Raw genomic sequence first — 19,168 nt, 5'->3', positions numbered from 1 at the left:
CGCGTGAGGCTACTTATGATCAGACGTGGGGATGTCAAATTCCTAAACTATGAGATTCCAAACTATTGATCGCGCACTACCACAATAATTCGAATTTATTTAATTAACTTCATTTAATTCTCATTTTTGTCATCAGGCATGGTAACAATATCTATCATCATAAAATATCGTTTTTACGGCCTTTTTGCTGATAGTTCATCATTATAAAAGTTAAGTAAATTTTGAGTGATAATACATGTGTAACATTTGTTGCAAAAAAATTTTTATTAGTGTAATTGATTTGTTATCAGAATTTAAAAAATCAATAGTTGTCAGCTATATAGACTTATAAGTTCAGTATCATCCTTTTGTAGGCATTTTTACGATGTAACATCGTGAGTTTTAAAATGTAAAATTATTATCTTTTCCGTGTACTTCAATAATTCAAATTTTAAGAGTAGGGAAAATAATTTTTTTTCCAAAACGCTATGAAGATCTTGTAAAAAATTTATTCTAGTTTTTGAAACTGTCCGTCAATGTGCTGTACGATCAATGGTACGTAAAAGTACGTGGATAAATATAAGATTTTGTTAATATTGCATATTAACTGAATAAATGATTAAATTCTCGATTTTGATGAAAAAACAAAAAAAAAACAATGAATTCAAATATTATATAACTTATATAACATTAATATTTATAAAAAAATCTTTCAACGATTAATAAAAAAAAATTAAAAACAATTTATAAAAATCGGACGAATCAAAATGATTCTTTTGAACAATATATGTGAAATTCGAGTATTTTTTGCGCCTTTATACTTTATTAAAATATTTACGCGTCGGCATATATCTTCAACTCGAAGATATGTATAATATATCAAAAAGTAAAATAATTTTTACTCAAGTTGTCCATAATTTGCTGACACTCTGTCTTTAGCTTATGCCTGGGCAAAAAAATTCGCTAATATTTCTATCATTATTACTCGAGTTTCAATCGTGATAACAACTAATAAAGAATGAATTTATTTTGTGAAATTTAACAAAGTAAGTTATTAAAAAAAAAAATGTCGAAATCATTTTCATTTTCAAGTATCTTTGTAGTGCTGTTATCATTTTTAATACTATCTAGTTACTCGCTATGTGACTCTAACAAAGGTAAAAATATAATCAATTAAATGATAATTTTTTAGAAGTGGGTGTTTTAGTTATAAGCGATCAAATTGTTTTGAACCTCTGAGTGTTGAAAAAAAATTGAATGCTTACTGAAAAACAAATTATATAATTGTGAGTTTTATAAAGCATTGTGTCTCATGCGGCCGGGGTTGTTTGGCGATCAGCTTGATCTTAGGCCAAATGTTGCTTCTCGGCGTGATATGGGGAAGACAAATACTCTTAAAGTACCATTTGCTAGAACTACGACATATCAGCGATCATTTCTTGGTTGTAATTTTTGGAATTCGCTGCCATTTGAGATAACTTCTTTATCTACTTTTGGCGAATTTAAAGAAAAATGTACTTTATATCTATTAAGGTAGTTCTTTCCCAACCTATAGTTTATGCTACTGCTGTCTTCGTCACGCGCTAGTGTTGCCTCTCTTACGGGCTATTGCTCACTTACTTCCACGCATGACTTTATTTGTTTAATTTACTAGTTTATCAATGATTTCTCAAAAACTATGTGGTAGGGAATTCCAGAATTTTGTAGGGTAATTATACATGTATTAATCTAAGTAATGTTAGTTTTTCGTGAAATTCTTAAAATTTCTTCAATACAAAAATAATAAAACTCGCGGTTTTCTCTCTCTTTTCCCATACCGCCTGTGTAAAAATGTCATTTTCAATTGCAATTATCTTCGGTTAGACGTGGTAAATCGTCTCTAAATTTTAACAGCGTGTGTATTATGTATTTAACTACTTCTATACGGAGTTTGGGAGATTTCTTGAATTTTTGCTTTTTGGGCCTAACTACCTTAAATCAAGAGTTGAGTAGACTAGATGAGGAGATGGGATATGATGATAATTTGTATGAGCGATGATTAATGTCTGTAAATGCTGTGTTTTATAAATTTATAAATTATATTAAAATAACCCATGGAGTTAACTCTAGGATCTAAATAAATAAATAAATAAATAATTCATCCAAATAATAGCAGTAACTTGATATTTTTTATTTATTTAAAAATTTTAATAATTTTCCCAAAATTTTTTTTTAATTCAAAAAATTCAACAAAAAAATTTTTTTTTAAGTTATTTCATTTTTGATAAATTAAAAAAAAAAAATAAGTGAATAAGTATAAAAATTTAATAATGATTCTATGACCAGAAAGAATGTGATCCTCACTCCCAAATAATTACTGAAAAAAATTAATTTTCAAAATTCCTTTAATTTATTTAAAAATCTTCTAGGTCCAAGAAGAAGTCGGCGTATCTTGGATGAACGTCAACATCTTCGCGATATTCTGCAAGAGCTACAGAAAAAAACTCGGCTGTATTCCTATTCAATTGATCGATTCAACCAGAATGCAAACAGAGATTCAACACAGCTAAAACAAAATGTTGTTAAAGGAAAAAAAAATGAAAAACGTCAAGTTATCGGAGAAAATTCTTTATTAAGTGATTGCTACCAACTTCGTGAAAAATGTTTTTATATGATCTATTTAATCAGATCTAATGTGCAAGCAGCCGAAATCGCATTAGCTAACATCAAGAATGTGATTTGGAGATTCCAGCCTCTTGATCTAAGTACAGGAGGCTTGATGAAGTGTCTCCAGTGTTCTCAGTATGAGCAGGATACCCCGATCCCATTCCCAACAAGTTTGTATCCCGCTGACTTGACCGCTCCCGAAAATGTTATTTCTTATAATTATAGCTATTATATGCCAGCTTACTACAGTAACCCAAGCTCTAAAAATAATCCTGCTACTAACAACAATAATTATCAAAATCTTTACACTGCTCCTGAAGCTTATGGTAGTCCTAATACTTTAAAAAATATGTATTCTAATAATCAACCAAATTTTTATATCCCGAATCTTAAAAACAATCCGATTTCTTATCGTGTTCCTTATTATAATAATAATTTCAATTACCAATTTCAAAATCTTCATTCTCAAAATAATCATAGTATTGCTAGACCTGATAAAAATTCGAATCTTAACTTCGATTCAGGTTTGAAAGTGGTAGATAGAATGATGACTCGTGACACCAAAAACAAGAATAATATCAAGCAGAATTACAGTGATGTAATTACTAAGGACCCTTCGATTTTAAAAACATCACAGTTTTCTTCATTAAAAGGAGAGACTAACCAAGGAATGCAATCACGAGAATCGACTAGCTTATCATCAAAGTCGGCGAAGGACAGCAATTCTGTGTCACCTTTCATATGTTATTGGCCTTCTGTATGTTTTTTCAATCAAGTCTCAGGTCAACAAGTCCAGGCTCCTGAATCAGCAACTATCGATTCCCTCCCGTCGGTTTCTCGTAATTTATCATGGAATCCAGCCAACTCGGGTCCAAATTTTGGAAGTTACAACCCGTTTATTTCATCAAAAATCCCTCAGCCTTGTCCACAGTTTTTCGGATCTAGTGAACCTGTAGAAAATCTTGAAGGTCACAGTACAGTTAATCAACCAGTTATATGTTCTCATATTCTACCCTATGATTTTCAAGAAAAATCTGGATATCGTGATTCTGGTAAACAGGAAAACAAGGACAATGATCCAAGAATCGAGTTAAAAAATCGAGGTAATTGTCATTTTTTAATCTGGTTGTATTTTACAATTAATTGTTTCCACTAATAGAGGAAACGGAAATTTCCTATTTACAATAAGGTAAAAGACCCAGTTACTGACACTGGCCTAGTTATTGACACTTGTTATTTTATTTTAATTAAAAAAGACAAAACAACTCTAATAAATTAATAAATATAATTTCTGAATTATAAATTTTAAGAAAATTGGTTTATTTGAGAACATTTAATTTTTTTAATTAGAATAAAATTGCAAGTGTCAAACAACTAGGCCAGTGTTAATAACTGGGTCTTTTACCTTACTTGCACTGCATATTATTAGACAGATCTAGATAGATTTTGCGTGAAACTAATTATTAAAACTTTATTACTTATATTTAAATATTTTATTATTACTTATTTGTTCGTTTTTCTTCCATATAGAATACTACTTTTATAAAAGTGCCGAACAGACAACCGAAGCATTTGTCAGCAAGAGTGATGAAGCTACTCCAGGTGAGGTTTTCGAGGAAGTAGCGGTCAAAAATTTTAACAGTCCAAAGGCAGCTGAAAAGCCAATTGATAGTGAAAATTCATATAGAACTGTAACTTCGATTTATCCAAATGAAATCAGCTTAAGTGACCAGAATGAGATAGACCTCAATACAATTTTGAGAAATAACGAAAATGTCACGGATGACACAGGAGACGCAGTAAATGAAATGTTAGAAAGCACTAGCAGCAGATATGATTATGACAATAATATCCTGGAGATCGACGCAAGAATACATAAAGAAGACGTACCAACTAAAGCTTCTAATGACACATGGAAATTGATTGAAAACGACAATGATTTTATTTGCTCAAAGTAAGTTTCTAAGTTAGGAAACATTCAAGAAATAGGGATATTTATTCTGGGTTTTGTTTTTCAGTATAACTCAAGTTATTTCGAGGCTTTTTAGATGCGACAAAAAATTGGACTGTGAAGACGGAACAGATGAACTTAATTGTAGGTGTGTTGATATTTTGACCATCAAACACCCTCTATCGATTTGTGACGGACGTATCGACTGTGCGGATAAAAGCGACGAACTCTATTGCAGTAAAATTAACATTTCATTTTTTTTTTGTTAAATTTATGAAATAATAAAATACAATATTTTTCTATTATTTTTAGGTGATAGGAGTAATAGCCAGGACACTTATCTCTGTCCTCGAAGTGCTGTTTTCATTCCTGCGGAGAAGAAATGCAATGGAAAGACGGACTGTCCATTACATGACGATGAAAAGGACTGCTGTAAGTTATATAATGTATGAAAGTTATAAATAAAATATCGGTAAATTAAATCAAAACTTATTTAACACATAAACAAAAATAAATATTTTAATTATCAAACATTCATTGCTAAGGAAAAATGTGATGATGAATAATGTAATTTTTATAAATATTTATAGAAAACTTAAATCGTGATAGTTAATTGTATTATTTATATTCTTAAGAAACTGTCAAAGATTTCAAGAAAAAAATAAAAACATAAAAATCAAAATTATCAAACAAAAATTCATCAAATTATTAACACTCTATTTCACATTATAGTTAAATTGACATTTGTTGAATTTTTTATTACTATTATTGAACTATATTTGATAATGTTGAAAGTTAATTGTGATGAATATTTAATGTTTCAGATGCATTAACAAATGGAAACCGCATCGAATTAGATTTAGAAGGTTCAACAACACTGAAGAAAAATGGAATTGTATCAATCAACAGGGACAATATTTGGAGTATTTTGTGTTTTGACAATACAACAGACTTAGAAAAGACAGCCGATAATTACTGTAGCGCGGTTGGCTTCTAGTAAGTTAAATAGTCACTAAAATAATTTTCAAAAATTTTTAATGATTTGCTTTGTTTTTACTAGCAAACACGAATCAGCTAGTTTCCACTATGTTGACGAAAAAATATTGGAAGTCTATCCAAGCTCAGAAATCAGTTCAATAACTTTCAACCGCAGAGAAGTTCTTAAAAATATTTTACGAAAAGATTCTGGTGCTGTGATGTGTCACGCTCTTTACGTAGACTGCTCAATGAATTTTAACAAACCCGTATATGATTACTTATACAAAAGCAACTTGACTAATAATGAAACATATTTATTACCGTGGGAACCGGCCATTTTCGTGGACGGTAAATACTATTGCCCTGCGTTGTTATTAAACACCGAATGGGCTATGACTTCTACACACTGTACAAATGATATCAAGTAAGTCTAACATTCTTGAACGCATCAATTTGAGCTCTAGAAAATTGGTACTAAAATTTTCACTGATATAGCCTCGACAAAAATATCACTGCCATTATAGCAGGGTTGTCGATGCCTCATCAATATGTAGACGGACCTCATCAGCAAACTAGGATGGTGAATCACATCGAGAACCTTGACCAATTTCACACCAGTTTACTGCACTTTGATAAATTACCTGTAACTCGTTACATCAAACCAATATTTATCAATAATAGGTAAACATTTTAGTTTTTATTTAACGAAAATTAAATTTATAATATTAAAAGATAACTTAGTATTTATTATTTATTTTGCAGGCCATTAGCTGCTTCAGAAGGAGATTATTGCCAAGCTACAGGAGTCAATAAGAAGTTGGTGAAGAAGTCTGTAGGATTTGAAGGAGTTGTTGAAGATTGCCCATTATGCAAAAGATGTTTCAGAGACTTATTGAGAAATTGGTGCCCTGTAAGAATATATTTTTAAAATTAAACAAACTTGAAGTGTTTCAAAATTTAGACACTTATTTTTTGTATTAAAAATATTCAATTGATTTTAAAAAGAAAAATTTTATCATTGCGAAGAATTGAGTATTTACAAGTGTAAATTAAAAATTTTTTTTTTTTAATTCTTGCAAAATACTTGGAGTGTTATTTTAATAGTTCTTTTAATGAAATATTTTTATTTTCAAATTAGAAAAATGGAACCATGGAAAAATGGAGTGGATTTATATCATGCCACAATCCTCGTGGGTGGTATCCAGCAGCTGTTTTCCATGAAAGAGACATTCTTTGTGAATTCGAGAACCCCCAGGGACTTATCGGGATCGACGAAATGCTTCCTCATTTAACAATAATCATGGGTAAGACAGCAATCAGTAAATATGTTGCTTTATTAATACTAAAATAACAGTAAAGCTTCTTACTATAAGTAACTTTAATATAATTTTATAAAAAAAAATCTGTTTTAGATGAAAATAACTTCAAACTTCCAAATGCGCAGTGCGATACTGATGGTATGAAATGTACTGAAGGTAAATGTATTCCATTTGAAAGAATTTGTGACGGTATCCAAGATTGCCGAGATGGATCCGATGAAAATGAAGACAACTGCCTCAGGAAAAAAGCCTACTGCAATGATTTAGTGGACGATGAACCTAATAATCCTTTGTGTGGCATAAGTAATCATAAGCACTTAACTTTTTATGATTTTTTAAATCACATTCAATTTTTTTGATAAATAATATAATGTCAATTAATAATTCTTTATTTTCTAGGATGCTCTATTCGCCAGTTAAGATGCGAAAATGGTGACTGCATATCGAAAGATTTGTTTTGTGATGGCTACGCCGATTGCGGAGACGGCAGTGATGAACCATTGGGCTGCAGTTGCAGAGATTACCTTCGTCTAACATCACCACATCGTCTATGTAATAAGGTTCGAGACTGTTTCGACAAATCTGATGAAGTTCAGGAGTATTGTGGCTGTTCCAATGACCACTACGAATGTTCTAACAGGTTTGTAATGAGAAAAATACTGAATTTAATTGATGAGAAAAACTTAAATAAACAAATATCATTTCTCGATGATTTTCAGTACTATGGCTAATGGAGAAAAACAGTGTATTCCTTATGACTTTGTGTGTGACGGACAAAAAGATTGTCTTCACGGAGAAGACGAGTTTTTCTGCAGGATGGTACAAAGTGCTGATGACACGTAAGTATTTTCGAATTTTCTTGTTAATTTGTTAAATATTGATATTTACAAAATTTCAAATAGAATATTTTTATATTAATTATTTTAATTAATTAATTTTTTATTGAAAATTGACAGCTTTGCCGCAGGAAGGGTGTTGAAACGCCAACTTGGAGTCTGGTTTGACGAATGCTTCCCTCATCCAATCAATTCTGACCGACAAGCTTCAATAATATGCACAACGATGGGATACTCCGGTGGTGTGCTTCTGGACGAGGAATCTCGTAGTGCATATCCACCCCCGCAGACTATACACGAAGCTCTATATTATACTATAAACTTAAATGGCTTGGCTTTGATCATTCTCAAAGATGATGTACCATCCGCAACTTTAGTAACTCAACATAATGAGTGCAATCGTGCTTTTGTTAAATGCTTTCATTAATATCATTCTATGACATTAATTTTTTTATATCTATTTCGTATCTTTTTCGTATTTTAGCTTTCACGCTAACGATCGAACAGAACTTTTATACGATAAACTTACTAAAAAAAGTATATTTACACTCTCAAGTTGAATAACAAAGTATACTCTTACAGGTGCTCAAGGCATAAAACGATCTAATGAATATTTTATTAAGTATGACGGGTGACAGTTTAATATTTTAAAAATGAGGGAGTATTATAATTTAATGTGATAGAAAAAATAATTTCTATAGCTAATGAAAACTGTTGAAGCTAAAGTTTTTTAATTTATCCAGGTAAAGCATTTATAACGATCGTTGGATTTCTTTTTTAGTTAATGTATATTCAAAAACTTTTTTTTCTTTCCATATAAGTATTATTTTAATAGATTAAACTACTAAAAAGAGTTGGAATGATTATTACAAAAAAATAATCACAAATTTTTTTTTTTTAATAATTCTGTTCATGTTATATTTACTTTGAAAATTATGACTTTTAATTCAAATTTATAACTGTTGTTCAATTTTGTTTGATCAATGACTTTTCAACGATTTAACTTTCGTTTTGATTCAGAAAAATTTTTTTTACCATGTAGAAAATTTTTTCATTTAAATGATCTATATCGATTAATTACCATTTATTTATTGTTTTTTTCACCGCTTACTCACTGTTTTTTAACTGTTTATAAACCGTTTATGAAGCGTTTTTTTATAACCATCAAACCATCGTTTATGAACCGTTTTTTAACCGTCAAACCACCGCTTAAACACCGTTTATGAACCGTGTGTTCTCCGTTTAGTTACCGTTAACCAATGGCACAAATAAACGGTTTATGAAATGTTGATAATCCGTTGATAAACGGTGAATAAACGGCGAACAAACGGTAGCCAAACTGAACAAAAACCGTGTGCCCAGGGTCGCAAGGGTTGTCAGTTCGACATTAAAGCTAAGCTTTTATGAATAAAAAATCATTTTAAACCGAAAACAACAAAGCGGAAGTGTTATTTATTTATTTATTTATTTGTGACACTGAAATTGAGAGACATCTAATAATTATAAAAATTTTTTAAATAACAGATAAATTATAACAAAAAAAATTTATTAAATTCCATCTTTACTAGGCTCTAAATGCTCTAAAAAATTAGCATTGCAATTTTTTTATAATAATTTTCTAGACCTAGTGTTTACTTTTCTGTAAAAATAAAAAAAAAATTGTTGTGTTTGCTAATTTCAGTGTCATATTTATTTATTTAAAATTTTTTGTTGATGTTATTTTTATTTACCTTATTGTGTATTGATAATTTACTATCCTGAGATAATATCACTTCCTTTAATATTTCTATATGTTATTATCAAACACTACCTCATGATGTGTTGCACATAACCTTAAAACAGCAATTGTTAAACATAAAACAAAAGTGAAATCCATTATTTAAAGGTGTGATAATTTGATTTCGTTAAAATAATTAAATAATTGCATAATTATTAAATTGAATAATGTGATTAGATCAATAGAGCACTTGATAAAATTACTAATCTACAAAATGTCAATTTTTATTTAGAGTATTTCTAATAAGTCTAAGTAGTTAATAATTTACTTATTGTTTCAGATGATATTCCGGCAATCATTATTCCGATCATTAAGAAATTATTGTAATGTACGGAATTACAGTAATAAACCGGATGAACTGGTAATATTTAAAAATGACATGGCTATTTGTTGGCATCCAGAGGTCGATTTTCCTTACGAATGTTCAAAACCGATCCCCAAAGCTAAACAGACTCCGAAATCAGTGTTAAATACATCTGAAGAAGAAGCTATGAAGATGTTCAGCCGAGAAAAACCACGATTAGTCATAGTAGAAGAGTTGGCTAAAATGACTTATACAACAAAACATAGATGGTTCCCTCGCGCAAGAGATAAGAAAGCCAAGAAAACTGTTCCAGACAGACCTTACCTATAAATTTAATTCACTCTGTAAGATTTTTATATAGATTATAATTATACTATTTAAAAATGAATGTGTTTATTATTTTAACATAATCTTTTTTTATTTTTTATCAAACGACAAGGTCAATTATAAACAATTATTATTATGAGTATCATAAGCTGCTATAAAAATTACACAAAAATATTTATCATTGCACTTTTACATATCTATAAATTTTAAATTAAAATTATTATATTTATATCTTTAAATTAATATTCCATTAAAATATTTATAACTTGAATTAAAAATACACTCATTACATTTATATAACAATTTATAATATCTAAAAAAACGTTATTTATATTTGTAATTATGCAAAAATTTCTTGCAATTATAGAATTATTATAGATATATTTAATGAAATATTTTTGTTCAAATCACATAAAAAATTTATATTTTTACTAAAATAATTAAAAAAATATTATGTCTATGTAATACTTTGAGGAAATAGCTGTCGCTCACCTTCGTACATAAAAATTTCCATAGCTTTATAGAGCAAATAATTACCGATACCAATTTTATCCAAATTGTTCATTGTTGTAATTATACCATAATAATTTCCACGAACACAATTAGTCAATTTGTCAAGACCAATAGCGTCAATCATAGCTGCCTCACGGGTAAAAGCTTCTTCTTGCATACGATTCATATAAACGTGAAGACAAATAACACCTTTTGAGTCCCGCCAGATGTCAAGAATTTTTTGAATTTTATTACAAGGTTCATCAGACTTATTTTTGAACCAGAAGTCAAATGCATCATACAGATGAGCTGCTGGTCGCGACGCTTTGCCTTTGCCAATGTAAAAAATAGCTTTTAGAAATATATTCCAGCGTTGTCCGGATGATAAAGAACGACCATTTCGTGGTAGATTGTTTGTAATTCGTGGATCTAGGAGAATGTAGTTGAAATATGATTTTGAGATACCTCCACGATATCTTCGATTAGGTTTCGGTGTTTCGAATTCTTTGAACACTCGATCTTCGAGATCTTGGAAAGGCTGGAGATTGCACGCCCAAGGGTCGAATAATCTATTTTTTGCCGCTGGAGAAAGTCTAATTTCTTGCTTGAGTGACAGCTCTTGCATACGAGCATTTAAATCAACATTTTTTTCTAATTTAGTAAGTCGTTTTAAATACACGTGGTAAGTTGTTGATGTTATAGGCCCAGGTTGTTCTCCCAACGTTATTAAACGGTTCCGAAGATCACAATTAGCGAGTATTTGTTTATCTTGTACTGGTTTATGCACGATTCTTAAAGGGCCACTTTCATTGTTTTCAGCTAAAATAATAATATATTACGATTAATTAATGAATTTAAATAAAAAAATCTGTTAAAGTTTTTATTTTAATAAAAAATACTTACACATTTCTTCTAAGTAACTAGATTCGCTAATATGTTCAACAGGTTCGTCGAGTTTTCTGCAATGTAAAAAATATAGTAAAATGGCTGCGACTAATAATCGTTATCACTTGTCATACGTGGAAGTAAGTACTTTAAATAGATATCAAACATTGTGAGTAATAACAATATGCAATATAAAGTTAATAACAGCCGATCCCCCCTTTTTCTCACGTCGCATTCACTGCAAGAAACAGTACTATCCTTGTTGCACTCATGATTATAAAGCTATTGCAGTTTTATGTTTTTCTTTTAAACAAATGAGAATTTCGAAAAAAACGCTTTGTTACAAAATAGATAATTAAAAAATATATTATGAAACAGAGCTTTTTTTTTTTCAATACTCTTCTTTGTCTAGGAGAGAAATATAAAGCTGCAATCGTAAGGACCGGCTGATGAATAAAAATATATAAATATATTTGATATTTTTATGTTCGAATTAAAAAGTAGTTTTATAAAATTACTTACGGTATAACACATAGTCGACGTTCTAAGAAAGCTTTCTTTCTTTCAGGATCAACGTAATGGTACTGCTCTTCGACAGTAACAAACGAATCATTGCTCGTTGAAGAACTGCAAATAAATAACTTTATTAATCATCTATATAATAAATTATTGATAAAAATTAATTACTTGAAATTATTTACAAACCTAAAAGATCGGAGAGGAGTTTCATAAGTATCAGTATCGCTGCTTTGCGTTTTATCTTCAACTTTTAATTGATTATTAGAACTATCTTTTTGGCTTTGGACTGAACTTTCGCACTCATAACTTGTGTCAATAGATGGTTTATAAATTAACAAGGAATTCGTAAAATCATCGGATAATGCTGTTGACTCATCGGTAGCCCAAGATTCGTCGTATCCTTTAGAAATTGATGCAGGCGGTGTTTTATTGCCTTTGCAAATACTATTTATTTCATAGAGTAGATCGAGTTCCTCCTGGTCACTCAGCTCTGATCTTACAGATAAATAATTCGACGTTGGTGTAGAAGATCCTGGACTTTCAAGAATAGATTTTATTTTATCATGGAAAGAAATATTCAATTCTTTATTTTGTTTTATTTCTTCTTTATTGCTGTGTTTGTCAACATTCCTATCTCTTGTATTCTCTTTTAAATTTTTCGACGGAAGAAGTAGATGAGATCCTTTGAATGACCTAGGTTTTGTTTTCTCCTCCAATTTTTTTTTATTATCTCCATTCAACTTTAAACCTCTATTATTCATTAAAATGTCGCTATTTATTAATTCTGAATTTTCTTTATCATAATCATCTTCAAAAGAATCATTTAAATTTCTAATAATATTTTTTAAAAAGTAGCTATCATCAATTTCTGACTTGTATTCATTATTTATCGAAAAAGAAGACACATAATCTCCCTCATTGTAACTCAGATTTAATGAATTCCTATTAATATTGTTATTCAAACATTTTTTTTCCTTAAACTTACATTGCACTTGTTCAGTCTTTTTTCTCGGCGTTGAACTGGCACTTTTAGTACTTGAACTGCTAGATGATTGGCTCGAAGACATTTGATTCATCAAACTTTCACTCTCCAACGAGTTCGATCTATTAAATTTATTATTATAATTTCTGTTGATATTAATATGAAAATTAGGTGATTTGCTGATAATCGACGTATCGACCAATGTCTTTGATTGTTTTTTATTCATAAATTGTAAGTTATTTTTAAATATTTTTTGCTGTGGAAGTAAGCTTACGAATTTTTTTGTGTGTTTATTTTTCATTTCATCGTTTAATTTTTTATTAGCCCACGAGCCCGTAGTTTTCTCGAATGAATCGGATAGTCTTTTTATTATATTTTTAACTAATTTCCGCTCATCTTTAATAAACCCGGACTTTAATTCAGAGACGATATCATCAGGTAGTATTGGAGATATAGCATTTTTATTATTGCAATCATTACGATTTGCTCGTGGACGTCGACGAAATGTTATATTATCATTTGGAAGATCATCAAAGGAATCATTGTTAGTTGTATAAGAATATGCTTTTTGTACAGAAAAATTATCAGGTAAATTGTAACTAGATGAGCCATCTGATTTATAGCTGGATAAATCATTAAAGTTTTTGGTATTTTGTTTTTTTTCATCAACAGTATGATTCGTAAAATCAATGTCCGATGGCACATACTCGGCTACAACATTACCGTTATTGATAAAAATTTTTTCCAGTGTAATTTGAACCTTGGGCTTATCATTATCACTATTACTATCTTCATCATCATCGTAATAATCATCTTGAGTTTTGCAAGAAAATTTAGCCAAAACAGAAACGGCTTCATAGAACGAGCCTTCTAGTGCGTAGTGAAATGGAGTATGATTTTCATCATCTACGCACAATGGATCACCACCATTGGCGAGTAATAATTCTAATACTCGCACACGTCCCCAGGCTGCAGCAATGTGAACTGGAGTCATTCCATCAATCGACCTGACGTTCGGATCTCCGCCATGACGTAAAAAAAGTTTGGTAACCTCTTCAGCAAATGCTTCTGATTCATTACCAATCACCAGGTGAAATGGCGAAATACCATAAGATGGAATTAAAATATTAGGATCTGCATCTTTTTCTTTTAATAATGCTTTTACTTGGTTCAGATTATTATCTTCCAATCCATCATATAATGAAGATGCTAAATACATCCCACTTTTTTTCTGTATCAGTGAATATAATTCCTGTTGATAAATTATTTATGAAAAATTATAATTTATTTTAACAAGTAATGAATAGACAAATGTTAAATCTACTCACCGGGTTAAACATTTTATTTTATTTGAATCTTCTCAATTAAATATATTTAAAATATCAACTGCAATAATTTCCTTTGATCAACACAAAATTATCCTGAAAAAATTAATTTTTGTTTTAACCACTTGTATAATTCTAGTTATAGATTTATTAGAATAGTATATTACACACCTAGGGAAGTAAAGTAAGAAATGTCTCAGATCACATGTAATTGTCGGCCGAGGCGAAGCCGAGGTTGACAAACATGTGATCTGAGGCTTTCTTATTTACTTCCCGTGGAGTGTATACTATTTTTTTGCTCGACGAAGGCGGAAAGCGGCAACTTTGTTTAGCGCAGCGGGACGAAAGTTGCCACTTTCCGCCCGGAGGGCAAAAAAAAAATATTTAAACATACCTTTTGATAGTTTAATTTATAATCAATGAATACTCTTTAAATTTTACAGAATTTAAAAATTTATGTATTTTGAAACATTGTTTTAATATTTATTTATAAATAAAAAATTTCTCACATGTTCAAACAATTGTTACGAAGTTGTAAAATAAAAACAGAATAAAAAAAAAACAAACCAATAGTGTTTGAAGGTTATGAATTTAAATAAGTTTTCACTCTTTCACTAGATGGCGTTAAAAAATAAGCGCAATTTTTTAAAATAAAAATAAATAGCGATGTGGTTGCTAGGATAATATTATTATCGATAAAATATTTTACTCGGATATTATATTATATCCAAATATAAATGGTGCGTATTTTAGATAATATCTGTGACAAAATGTATAATTTGTAAGGCAAAAATTATTTGATAATTTTTTTTATCGATTTACTGAACGTGATATTCAACGAGAGGAAAAATTATAATTATAAAGATGGCTTATGATATTGAGGAAAATATAATGGAGTTAATAGCGAAGCCTCCTATTGAAATAGAAGAACCACCGATGTACGTATCTAAATTTCGTAATTCTGTTAAAAGAGCATCTATCCGTGATAAAAGTGCTCATAAAACTCTTGGTGTACCTAGAGTATCATTAAATTCACCGCAAGAATTTCTACGAAAACATTCACGTAATGAAATAAAGCATTCTGATATTAAGCATAAACATTATCATATACCAAACTATCAGCACAAATTGCCTGAGTGGAAACCACAGAAATTAACGAATAATTCAGATAAAATACCTAGAAATACAGTAGATTCAGGAAAGAATTTTAAACGAGATAATATTGTTAAAGTTAAAAATGCACAAGCTAAAAAACCAATATTGTATTACGTTGATGATCGGCTGGGCAATTCTTTTCCCCGCAAACCTAATGGTAGCTTCTCTGTAAATCCAAATATGGTAATTATTTTATTAAAAAAATATTAATAAAAATCTTGTGTATTAAAGATTTAAACTTTTAATTTTTAACTTTCAGGAAAATGAAAATCCACTGTACTATTTCGAAAAAAATCGTCAGAATGAAAAAACAAGAAAAAAGTTATTAGAAAAATTTATGAAAAGTAATAAAAATTCGACAGATCAATCATCCGCGAAGAGTAAAACATCATCAGAGCATGACCGGTTAGAAAGTACAGAAAATGACAAAAAATTATCCAAGAAACATACTAAGAAAGAACAAAGTTGCCTTTATGTTACTGAAGAGGAACGTGCTCAGCTTCTTTTAGTAAGTTATTTAAAATAGTACACTTTTATTTACAAATTTAGGATATATGTGAAATAAGATAATTTTAACTATAAGTAATATTTATCATCATAAATAAAAATAATAATTATTTGTTATAGGGTATGAAAAAAAGATGGGAAGATATGATGAAACAATTTCAGAGCCTTCCATTTCTCACTGACACACCACCAAAAGCAAAAAGAAAAGCAAAAATGGAGCAAGATTTGAAACAATTGGAAAAAGATATAGATATGATAGAACGCTATCCTCATATTTACGTTTACAACGATAATGATGATTAAAAAATTATATTATTCAGTACATTTTATAAAATAATGATTTATACAAATGATTAACGATCGTTATAGAAATTTTAAAATTAGTAAACTAAATTAAAGAGCTAGAACTCTTGCCAAGTTTCTGTAATAGTTTCATCGTTTTTATTGACAATCAGAGTGAAAGTATCACCGTTATCTGTTTTACGTTTTTTAGATCGTTTTTCGGTTACTGTATTCTCACTTTCCAGCATCTTACTGTTTTCGAGATCACTTAGTGGACGTAAAGAAAGATTTCTATAGTTTTTTTCAACTTCATCACCAACACTAACAATTCTATTGTCATATATAGCCGGTATATCACAATAAAGACATTTAACATCATCAAATTCATCGTCGAGTAGCGGATGAAATATCCTTCCACAATTAGGACAGTTTCGATATTTAAGACACGTTATTTGTAATAATGTGATAGCACAACGTGGTAATTGATGACCCTTAGGACAAGTTGGTTTATTCCAAGGTAAATCGGTCACCATTTCACCACATAAATTGCAGTACTCTTCTTCAATTAAATCTAATTTAGCAGTTGCCCTTAATGCATCTGTCGCTTGCCTGACTGCCGAATTTTTATCCGTACTTTCATCCTCGCCTGCCAAAAAAACTTCCATATAAAGCCGCAGAAAATGAATGCAAAGTTTTAATTCATTAGATAATAATGTCTTTTTAGCTATTTTAATCATAAATTCCGTTGCCGAATTCACAAATATTAATGGTTGAGCTTCTGATATTTCGCCGACAAAATTATCAATTTTCTTAATAAGCTTTTTGTTCTTCATAACTTCTGTAATCAATGTTAGCCACATGACAATACGGAGTCCGTGAGTACTTAGTGATTCTATATCTTCAGGAATTGCTGGAAGAATTTGCTCCGGCGTAGGGTCACGAGACGCACGTATCCTGATTGCTTCCAAACAATCCCAATGATCGCCTAGTGTTATACCCTCTTTATTTAAAACTTTCCAATGATCCCATTGATCTCCTTTAAAATTGAAGAAATAAACAGTACTAGGCTCGCGATTCACCAGATGATCGTACAAAACATTAGGACTCGTGACATTGACAAACGTAGCACCACTCGGTGCATGCGCTAATCCTAAAAAGTTTACTTTCGATGCTTTCATTTCATGGTTAATGCCTTCGGTTATTAGGTCAGATTCAGTTAATGTTACTAAATACATTTTGCTGTCTTGTGTTGATATTAATAATTGCTCATTATTAATTAGTGTCAGCCCTGCAATAAAGAAAAGTCAATAAACAAATGTACAGTGTTTAATAATAAATAATAATTACCAGAAATTAATAATCCTGCAAATTCAATGTATTTTTGTCTCAAAAGTTTTCCTTCATTATCAACTGTTATTATTATTAAATAATAACTTTTAACAATCACGATATTTATTTCTTTTTCAGTACGTTTAAATTCCTGGATAAAACTGACGTTCATTCTATCAGGAGTTGATTCATATTTATAAAGCGACTGTTGAATAATTGAGTTGTTGGTTTGATTTATTTGAACACCGTAAACACGTCCATCGAAAAATCCAACGATGATTAAATATTTATTGATGTCAAGATTTATCCAAATAAGTTTTGTAATTTTAACATTTATGTCAAAACGCATGTGATAGACTATTGTAGGTAGTACTTTCACTTCAACTTCATGTATTTTTATAACTTTCCAGATCACTAAATCACTACTTCGATACCCGGTTAACAAATAGCTATAAAATATTGATTTATCTTGAAACAGTGGACTCCATGCCAAAGCTGTTCCGCAGAGCCGTTGTAAAGTACTTTTAAATTTATCAGCATCGTCAGCATTTACTTGTGAACTTTTTGAATTATATTCTAATTCATCTTTCACTGCTTCCAACCATAAATTTGACAAATTGATTATCGAATACCAATTACTTCTTATTTTAGCAGTTATATCTATGGCGCCGGTTGATGTAACAATAGCCAACAAACATTTTGATGGTGATAATAATTTTATTGGCGACCAAGATAGATCAACAATTCTTGGAATATGATCAACTTTGTCTTTTATTTTTGGTGTTAAAGTAACGTCTAATAAAAATGAATACAAGTCATTCCGCGAAAATTCATTTATTATTGTATTTAAGTTTGGTAAATAAGGCCAAACCGGTAAATAATCTGTTGCATAAATAAATGATCGTTTGAATTTTGCAGATGGATAGGCACACAATGGATTTGGTTGTAGTTCCTGAAATAAACATTAATCGAATACATTAATAAAATATGTGTCTATTAATAAGTATTATATAATAAAGAAAATATATAAAATGCTTGAATCATTTTTATCTATTCTCAATTCAATCAATAATTTGTAGCACTAAAAATAATATGCATAAACATGTTACATTTTCAAGTAAATAATTTAAATCAAATAAAAAAAAAAATACTTGTACTTAGTTTTTTAAGCATTACATTGACTGAACAGTGTGTAATTTTCACAACATTCGGATTCAAACAAAAAATGTTAACATGTCGGTTATTTTCAGTACAACTTTCAATAATTAAAGTAAAATAAAAAATTATAGTTACAAGTATATGAACCCCCTTTTCTGTTATAACAGAAATTTGATTATCTTGTGACCAATCAACAGCAAAAGGTGAAATAATAAGTTCATGTAGTGATAAATTGTAATAGTCACTAGCTTCCATTTTAATAATTAATGAGTAATATTACTCATAGAATAAATTATTTAGAAATAGAAAAGTTGAGCTTGAGTTAGAATATATAAATAAGTAATAAGGTTGTGTTTTTTTAATCATAATAACAAGTCACATGTGTGATGGTTTGGTGATTGCTGCGCCATTTTTAAA

The 19,168-nt window shown here is 29.8% G+C and overlaps 4 protein-coding genes across 5 annotated transcripts; 2 read left to right on the top strand and 2 right to left on the bottom strand.

The window, feature by feature from the left end:
• Positions 1–854: 854 nt before the first annotated feature.
• Positions 855–8,515, top strand: LOC123264198. 2 transcript variants are annotated; one of them, XM_044727368.1, is made up of 14 exons: positions 855–1,136; positions 2,388–3,728; positions 4,156–4,579; positions 4,644–4,813; positions 4,889–5,008; positions 5,401–5,572; positions 5,637–5,978; positions 6,050–6,235; positions 6,317–6,464; positions 6,693–6,858; positions 6,967–7,176; positions 7,273–7,513; positions 7,593–7,712; positions 7,830–8,515. In XM_044727368.1, exons 1-14 carry the CDS (start codon positions 1,046–1,048, stop codon positions 8,134–8,136), a joined length of 4,038 nt encoding a protein of 1,345 aa, XP_044583303.1. In that variant the 5' UTR covers positions 855–1,045; the 3' UTR covers positions 8,137–8,515. The 2 variants fall into 2 exon arrangements, with proteins under 2 accessions (XP_044583303.1, XP_044583301.1); XM_044727366.1 differs by having other exon boundaries at positions 6,693–6,873; positions 7,830–8,514.
• Positions 8,516–10,502: 1,987 nt separating this feature from the next.
• LOC123264200 lies at positions 10,503–14,416 on the bottom strand. The gene is made up of 5 exons (XM_044727370.1): positions 14,324–14,416; positions 12,200–14,247; positions 12,017–12,121; positions 11,513–11,568; positions 10,503–11,428 (listed from the first exon to the last, which is right to left on the bottom strand). Exons 1-5 carry the CDS (start codon positions 14,333–14,335, stop codon positions 10,575–10,577), a joined length of 3,075 nt encoding a protein of 1,024 aa, XP_044583305.1. The 5' UTR covers positions 14,336–14,416; the 3' UTR covers positions 10,503–10,574.
• A 636-nt stretch (positions 14,417–15,052) lies between these two features.
• On the top strand, positions 15,053–16,389 carry LOC123264220 (enkurin). The gene is made up of 3 exons (XM_044727401.1): positions 15,053–15,658; positions 15,735–15,983; positions 16,103–16,389. Exons 1-3 carry the CDS (start codon positions 15,185–15,187, stop codon positions 16,283–16,285), a joined length of 906 nt encoding a protein of 301 aa, XP_044583336.1. The 5' UTR covers positions 15,053–15,184; the 3' UTR covers positions 16,286–16,389.
• On the bottom strand, positions 16,303–19,150 carry LOC123264203. The gene is made up of 3 exons (XM_044727375.1): positions 18,887–19,150; positions 17,612–18,545; positions 16,303–17,552 (listed from the first exon to the last, which is right to left on the bottom strand). The coding sequence occupies exons 1-3, from the start codon at positions 19,004–19,006 to the stop codon at positions 16,384–16,386; spliced, it is 2,223 nt and encodes a 740-aa protein (XP_044583310.1). The 5' UTR covers positions 19,007–19,150; the 3' UTR covers positions 16,303–16,383.
• Between the last annotated feature and the right edge of the window lie 18 nt (positions 19,151–19,168).

The sequence above is a fragment of the Cotesia glomerata genome, linkage group LG4 (genome assembly GCF_020080835.1).
Source record: "Cotesia glomerata isolate CgM1 linkage group LG4, MPM_Cglom_v2.3, whole genome shotgun sequence".
In the NCBI taxonomy this organism is placed as follows: Eukaryota; Metazoa; Arthropoda; class Insecta; order Hymenoptera; family Braconidae; genus Cotesia; species Cotesia glomerata.
This window is presented reverse-complemented; position numbering and strand designations above follow the sequence as displayed.